The sequence below is a fragment of the Protobothrops mucrosquamatus genome, unplaced genomic scaffold, assembly GCF_001527695.2.
Source record: "Protobothrops mucrosquamatus isolate PMUCROS unplaced genomic scaffold, P.Mucros_1.0 scaffold2583, whole genome shotgun sequence".
Classification (NCBI taxonomy): Eukaryota; Metazoa; Chordata; class Lepidosauria; order Squamata; family Viperidae; genus Protobothrops; species Protobothrops mucrosquamatus.
Window position 1 is genome coordinate 224,150 of NW_015388639.1, and position 8,582 is coordinate 232,731.

Genomic DNA, 8,582 nt, shown 5'->3' on the forward strand with positions numbered 1-8,582 from the left:
TGCTGCCGCCGCCGCCAGCCAGGGCATAATACGGTAAATAAATACGAGCATGGGGATCCGCGTGTGAACGAAGCCCCACTCCCCCTCCCCTTTTGCTTTCGCTCTCGAGCCGGCGCTTTTTTTTTCTTGAAATTTCCCTCTTAAAATGAAGGTGCGTGTTATACGCCTGTGCGTGTTATACGCCGATAAATACGGTAGTAATTTTAATTTCCAAATGGGTAAATTGCTTTTAAAATTTTGGGTTCATACAGTTTATTATCACTCCAGCATTTAAGCCCATATTAAAACATCAAAACATAAATTTTTTGAATAATTAAGCTTTCTTGAATTGATAGGCAAAAGTTATGGTTAAAGCTGTACATTTGCAAAAAAATTAATAAAATGCTCCTTTCCATTAATCTTCAAACATTTAATTACTTGCATTAAAAACTCCATTGTTGATCTAAACAATAATGGTGAAAGTGGCCAACTGTTGTTGATACTTCTATTTATTGTAAAATATTTTGAAATTCAGTACTTTACCCAGAGATTTACTTTATAATTGTTACTTTATTTGTTTATTGGTTTTATAAATTGCTGAAATCACTCTAGTTCTTGAGTGGCATACATCTATAAACCAGATTAAAAGCAAACATATACAATAAAAATAAAAACATATTTAAGACCCCTTCAAACCCTTCATATTTGAGTCATATACTGCATGTGAGGCAGACAGATACAAAAATAGAACAAATAAAAATAAACACAGGGTGCATCACTTAATAGACCATCATAGATTACTGTTTTAATTAATTTAAACAAATAAGGCTATTGGAGTTAATCAAATAGTTCAAAAATATTTAATGTTAAAATGGGTTTTACAGCATTTCCCATGCAAACTACAGTTAAACATTCTTCTAACTGCACTAGCTATTTCTTTACTTTTATTACAGGTAGCCAAATAAATTAAACAAAATACGTGGCATGATTATTAACCAGCAACAGAAATAGTGTGGTATTATTTTCATAGAAGTCTGCAGTCATCAAGCAAAATATATGTAACACTTAAGAGAAGATGCTTAAATTTTGTCTGCATGAATCTCCTTTTTGTTTAGGTTCAGCAGCCTTTCTATGAGCTTTTGCTCATTGCTTAATAAATAACATTCTCTGCAGCTAGAGATATCTTTGTAGCACAAATTAAGTACTACCGTGTTTCCCTGAAAATAAAACCCAGCCTTATTTTTTATTTATTTATTTATTTTGCCTCCAAAAGAGGCACCAGGTCTTATTTTCGGGGGGTGTCTTTTCCACTCACTTCGTGGCGGTAGCACCAACAGCCCCGCCCAGTCGTCCCACTTCTTCTGCGGCCGAAGGAGCAGTTTCATTCTGCAGCTGAGAATGGAGCTCCGGCCTGCATTTCACAGTTAGAGGCCTTCCAGAAAGGCCTCTGACTGTGAAATGGAGGCCGGAGCTCCATTGTCAGTTGCAGAATAAAGCTGCTCCTTCGGCCGCAGAAGAAGTGGGGCAGGGCGGCAAGGCGAGGCAAGTGTCGATCCATGGGAGGCCTGGCTGCAGTGGTAAGCTCCACACCCACCCCACCCCTGCCCTAGCTTGATTTTTAGGCATGCACCTCACCCCAAAACTAGAGGTTATTTTTGGGGTAGGACTTATATTGGGCCTACCTCTAAAAATCAAGCTATGGCTTATTTTCAAAGTAGGTCTTACTTTCAGGGAAACACGGTATTAGAACAATAGCTGTGTGTCTGTTGGGTCTGCCACTGGCTGACCTTTCCATATTTGTTCCATGGTAAAATAATAAAAAATCATATGGCAGGAATGTTTGTTTCTGTGTGTCTGTTTAGCTGTTACTACACTGTACTAGGAAGCTTCTCTATAGATCAGGGGTAGTCAACCTTGGCTCTTTTATGACTCGTGGACTTCAACTCCCAGAATTCCTGAGCCAGCTAAGCTGGCTCAGGAATTCTGGGAATTGAAGTCCACGAGTCATAAAAGAGCCAAGGTTGACTACCCCTGCTATAGATGGTCGTTTCTTAAGGATATGCCTGTCTTTAAGACTGTCACTCCATTTTATTCCATTTTTTGTGGCCAGCTTGTTTATTGTGAATAGAGACTTAAGACTTGTCAATCTGAGCAGCAGTTTTGAGATTGCCTAGAGATAGATGTCAAAGTTTAATGTTTAACCTCTTCTTTTGTTTCTTTGCTAAAATGGGCACTTCCCCTATTGATTGTATGAAGCAAGATTTTCCTGTTGCTACTGTTTTCTCTTTGGCCTTTGATCCTTTTAAAAACTTTCATATGGAATGTATTTTCTTCAGCTCACGACTGTTTAAAAGTACATAAAACACAGCTTAAATCCTCTTTTGAGTACTATGAAAACATCTCCTAGTCTAACCCTGTTTCTGAAAATGGTTGCGTGCAAGGTACCATTTTTGTGCTCTGAGCCAATGTTTGTTAACATATACTCACAGAAAACAGTTTGTACACAAAGGAATCCTTTACAAAATGAAGGTAGTAGGCTTAAGCCTAAGTTTTTATAAAGATATAAAATGTCAGTTTCATCTTTTTTTATAAAGATATAAAATGTCAGTTTCATCTTTTTCTACACAGAAAAGCTTCCCCCCCCTCTATTTATCAAAAATAGAGATATGTAAAATAAATTATGCTGGGTCAGAGAGAGCACCAGAACACCTAGAAAAGCAGACCAACCAAAGTACAGAGGCCTCTCACTCGTATTCTAAAACATTCAGAAAGAAAAAGCCTTTCAGAAGGTTAGGAAATGTTTGGATCCTGGGCAGTGTTTGGAGGAAGTGGTTTTTTTTAAAATAAATAAATAAATATCATCAAGAGTCAAATTCTTCTTGTCTAACAAGAATGAGAGTTGTTGTTGTTGTCATTTAGACAGAAGCATTTTGAAGTCAGGTTAAAGTCCATGGACAGAATATCTGAAACTGACAAAATTTCATTAGTGATAGTACAGACTGGTAATTGATGTTGCTTCATGCAATAAGTTTCTCACTAAACTATGGTAAAAATAGTAACAGTATAAATCGGCTGTTTTCAGCTTGGTGCTCTCCAATTAGAATTATTACTATACATTTTTCTAGCCAGAATTGCCCATTAATGGTCTTCCTGGCTGGGAGATACAAGACAACATATCTAGTGGGGTCAAGGTTAGGCTGGCTGAAGTTAATTGAATACCAAAATTGATGATAAACCTCACAATGAATGGAGTTGTGTAGCTTATTCCTTGAATGTGAAGGACATTAAATTTAAAATCCCATTTGTAGAATTTATACAGTTTATTTTTTTCCTAGGAGCTTAGGTCATTGTTCATAGCACTCCATCTTCTATGATTTTTTTTCTCCACAAGAACCACCTCTGGGACAGGTGGGACTGAGCGCAAAAACACTCAGTGAGCGTCCATGGCTGGCTTGCAACAGGGGCGTCAAGTTCAACTTCTTAACCACCGCCCTGCTCTGACTCTGCAAATAATAATACACCTATGACAATTAAGTATGTGTCATATATTTTCCCTCAACAGTGTAAGACTTCATTGAATATTAAGTTAATTATAAATGCTGGTACTAGACTTAGACATGTGCTGGCTCCATTGAAGATTCACTAATTCAGTCTGAATAAAATGCATCTTTACATGTAATATGCATTCCTTTTAAAAATGTCGTGGAAAGATACAGAATCTTTATTCATATAGTTGTGGTGAAAATATCTCCTTTGAAGAAACTTTTTGAATTGAGGTGATACATCTCAGAAATGTTTGAATTCCCCTCCCAGTAATATTATCAGTGTTTATCACCACCACGAACTGGTATTTATACTTAACAATGCACATAAAATGTAGTTTTATGTTTAAGACTAGTTGAAAAAGTGTGCTAGCTACTGTATGGGATTTATTATGGTAAAGTTATCTGTTATTATGCTGCCATCTCCTGACAGCTCATGTTACTATACAAAATCCGCTTCATTTGCACTTATCAGCCTGTTTTTGAAAATCAGAATCCGACAGTTTAAAATTCTGCATCGAATTATTCACTCTTATATTTTACTTTTATGTTCCATTAATAAGATACAAATGTGCATTTGAATAGGGAAGGCTATGCTCAGAGTAAGATTAATTCAACAGAATATATACACATTTTTAAATATATATTTTAAATATAGTTCATTTTTAAATTGGATTTTTTGTAAATTGTTGCCTGTAACTACAATAATCCATTTCATGGAATGGAGACCTTAGCATCATACATTTCATCAATTAGACAAAATTTCTATTTATTTTATGAAAAAGTAACATTGTCTTTCCACTTGACTCAGTCCAATGTGCAAATCCATTTAAATCCATAACGTATGTGATAAAAATTGTGTCAAGAATTAAGTGGGGATATTACATCTTTAAATCAAGATTTCTAGGAACTATTTGTAAATTCTTTGCTTAGTTTAAAATGAACCTGGAACTATAGATAGCAAATATTCCTAATCGCTAACTTTGAAAACAAAATAAGGCCGTTGCATTTTCAAGTGTTTTTTTATTTAAAAAAATCTCATTGTTTCCTTAAAAGTGAAGTGGATCCATATGTACATAGTAAATCTTCAAAATGTTCCTTCTGTGATGTACTAGTTTATGAATGCTACATTGCTGAAAGCTTATGTCACCTCACCTAAAACAGCATCCTAAAGTGTGACTTGTGCCTTTCAAGTGTGTTTCTGTAGTTGAAACATAGGATAAAGCTTATATAGTAGATTCTCCCATCTGTAGGATCTGCTTTTTAAGTAGACCAAGGGCTGTTGTATGCTGTCATAGAACTACTTTATAAAAAAGGGCAGTTGCTGAAACTTTATTCCTGACCCAAGCACTACAGCACTATCCCTCTCACCAATTTCTAGTTTCACAAACTTCATTCTGAAATTACAATGGAGTGCTTAAGCTCTAATAACAATATTCTAAAACCTTAATTGGAATTTTTAGCTGCTCAGCTAAGACAGTATTGTTTGTTTTTCAGTGGACTTGAGATGAGCTATTTTTTCAGGTTGAGAGCTGCACTTGGGCTTTGGGTGATGTGCTTTAGGCAGTGTGTAAAGAGATTGTATTTCAATTAATTTTTAAATCCCCCAACCCTTTGCTGACTTCTTTCAGTGATAGCTTAGGAGGCGAAGGGAACCACAAATGATAGTCATGGGAGCCTCATGTGTTGGGTTGTAGCTTATGTGATAACTTACATATCCAGAACAGATATTACCATACTAACTGTTTTCTTCACAGACAATACTACTGGTATGATGAGCGAGGAAAGAAGATCAAATGTACAGCCCCTCAATATGTTGACTTTGTCATGAGTTCAGTGCAGAAGTTAGTGACGGATGAGGATGTATTTCCTACCAAATATGGTATGTTTATTCTCAGAAAAAAACCTAATTCAGCCAGCTTTGGCATATAAAAACTTTATATTGATCAACGTATGTGTCTTACAGTTCATTCATTGGTGTTTGATCCAATTTAAATTAAATGAACTTAAAACAAATCATATCTCATTCCATTTATGCACATTACTATAACTTCTTTTATATTAGCTACTTCTAGTTCAGCAAAAGACTTGGCCAAAAGTGTTTTCCATCTAAAATCTGTAATCATGGTTGGGGGTTGAAATAATCACCTTCTCTAAAATGAGCAAGTCACACTTTCTGAGCATAGAAAAGACGTCTCAGTCTTGTCTATGTATCTAATAGAATTGAATGAATAAAAATATAGTGCAGTAGCCGGAACAGGTGTTGTTTATGACTGAGGTTGTGGGCCATCACCACTGAAGCCACCAAAGCTGAAGGGGATTCAGCTCGTCTCTTCTCCTCCTGGCCTTAGAGCCCTTGCCACCACCTGCTCTGTAAAAGATAACCTGAAGGAAGAGGAAATAAGGTTGATGGGACAATCTTTGCAGAAACCCAGTTAGTTGGACTTTTTTCCCCCAGAGGACTACCAATAGCCCTGTAGGAAGGAGTCTAGAAATGTGTTGTTTGTTTTAAACAATATTTAATGAATTATTATTTTATTGTTTTTATTGCTTGCAAATCACCTCAGGAGAATTTTTTAAGTAAACAAATGTTTTCAGAAGTTCAACTTAAGATGATCCTTTCACTCTCCCTCCTTTTCACGTTCACAACAGGCAAAGAATTCCCGAACTCCTTTGAGTCCCTAGTGAAGAAGATCTGCAAGTATCTGTTCCATGTGCTAGCCCACATCTATTCATCACACTTCAAGGAAACCCTGGCACTGGAATTGCATGGACATTTGAACACACTCTACGTACACTTCATCCTTTTCATCCGGGAGTTTAATCTGGTGGACCCTAAAGAAACAACCATCATGGATGACCTCACAGAGATCCTCTGCAGCAGCAGCGGGAACAGTAGCAGTAATGGAAGTGGCAATGGCAGTGGTGGTGGTGGCGGCAGCAGCAGCAGCAGTAGTAGTGCAGTAGCACAGAACCATGTGAAGGAGAGATGAGTCTTCCTAATCAGAGCAAAATCAACGCTAACACTTAAAAAAAAAGGAAAATGCTCTCTATTCTCGGATGTATGCGTATGTATATGTGCTTATGTGTGTATATATATATACATATATACAGACATACACAACCAAGAAAGCTTAAGCAATTATGCTGCCACCACAGGACATGTAGACACAAAGGACTATATGGAGTTTTGGTTAAATGCATCATCCTTGGCAAGACGTTGCACCAGTTTTGTGGGGATTTTTTTCCTTCCCTCCATTTTTCTCCTGTTTCTTCCTTTATCTGATGGATTATGAGTGCTGTTTTTAAGAGACGAACCACATTTTTTGAGTTGGGCTACTGCTTTTGTGTTCCTTTTTTTTTTTTTTTCATTCTGCCCATTTCCTTTTGGGAAGTGGTCCTTGTCCTTGAATGCAAGCTCCCTTTTAACTGGCTATCTTCCTCTCTAAGATGGTGGTACTACCATTATTTTTTTTTTTAAAAAAAAAGTTGTAAACCGTAACTTAACATGTAAAGTGGCTTACATGGGGGGGCACATTGAGACTTGTCTTTGTTTTTACTTCAGTTGATCCTTTTTCTTCCCTTCCCTCAGACCTTTTCCATCTAACCCTTTATTGGGTTGTAACGGGGAGGAAAATTGTTTTGGCCCAACTAAAGTAGCAATAAGGCTTCCAATGCACTTAAGGGAGGTGGTTCCCTGATCTCCCTGGGGTCAGAGTGTGGATCTTGAAAGCGCCCACAAAAGTTCTGGTATTTTTAGAGAGAAATTCCAGAAGATATACTAGCCAGGGAAGGAATCCACCCTGTGGTAAAAGCCATGACTGCTTCTTCTTCGCCAAAGGGGGCCTGAGACAGGATGGGAAGGGGGCACACAGTCTGCCACCACTATGCTAAGAGAGATGGCTGTTGGCATATAATTATGTTGTTGGCTTATTTTAGTTCATCTGTCCAATAATAATAATAATAATAATAAAAAATTCTATCAGACGCAAGTTGATATTTTTTTCCGCTGCATTAGCAGGCGTTATTTGTATTTCTTTGCATGTAAAGTTAAAGGTTCGTCGGTCATACCGTGGGAAGTTGCTTATGGATTTATTTGGTGTTTTTTTTTCCAATTTGCATTTTATTTTCTTAAAATATGGTATTAAGCATGAGGATATTAAGCCTGACATTTTCCATTCAAGTTACATATCCTTCTGATAAATATTTGGCCTTTCTTCTTTTAGCATTTCATTCTAAACGAACTCAGCTATTTTCTGATCAGATCAGGAAAAGATTTCCTGCATAGTTCAAGTACAATTTTCAGGGATAATGTGCTCTAATTGCTGTGAGAATCAGTATTCTGTTCATATTAGGTTGCGCTCAAGAATGAATTTACATTCCCTCATGTTATGATTTTTATTTCAAAAATGTATTAATATGGGGCAGGGAGAAGACTATTTAAAGTATCTTAGCTGAAACTATTTTTCCTCTTAGATGTGTTCTCTTTATAAAAACTCAAATATAAAGGTAAATGTTTTCCCTATCCAGTCAAGTCCGACTCTAGGGGGCGCTGCTCATCTCTGTTTCCTAGCCGAGGGAGCCAGCATTATCTGAAAACACTTCATGGTCATGACTATAGGCTGAGGGAACACTATTACCTTCCTACCAAAATTTATCTACTCACATATGCATGCTTTTGAACTGCTAGGTGGGCAGGATCTGGGTCAGGAAAGGGAGCTCACCCATTGTGCAGTACTTGGGGCTTGAACTGCTATCTTTTCAGTCAACAAGCCCAGCATCTTAACCACTAGGCCACTGCGCCCCTTCAGATATTTTGCTGGACTAAACCCTAGAACAGTGTTCAAAAGAAGTCTTACCTGTAGGAAGTACTGGTGGCAATGATCATTATTGTGCCTTTACTTTAAAAAAACAACAACTTCAGGGTACTAATGATCAGTTAAGACAAACAAAAGTGAAACTTTCAAATGATACAAGGCAGCTGACAAAATAGTAATTTCTTTCAAAAAGAAAACCTTTTGTATTAAAAGGCCTTAAGGCAAGAACAAAACAAGCCTCTTA

General features: G+C 37.0%; 1 protein-coding gene across 2 annotated transcripts in view; it reads left to right on the top strand.

Annotated features, from left to right (window-relative positions):
- MOB2 (MOB kinase activator 2) overlaps nt 1–6,882 on the top strand; it is a 53,089-nt gene extending 46,207 nt beyond the window's left edge. For both annotated transcript variants that reach the window (XM_015825287.1, XM_015825286.1), the window contains exons 4-5: nt 5,279–5,403; nt 6,174–6,882. In XM_015825287.1, coding sequence (XP_015680773.1) covers nt 5,279–5,403; nt 6,174–6,514 — 466 coding nt within the window. In that variant the 3' untranslated portion in view covers nt 6,515–6,882. The remainder of the gene's footprint in view (nt 1–5,278; nt 5,404–6,173) is intronic.
- Nucleotides 6,883–8,582: the final 1,700 nt, after the last annotated feature.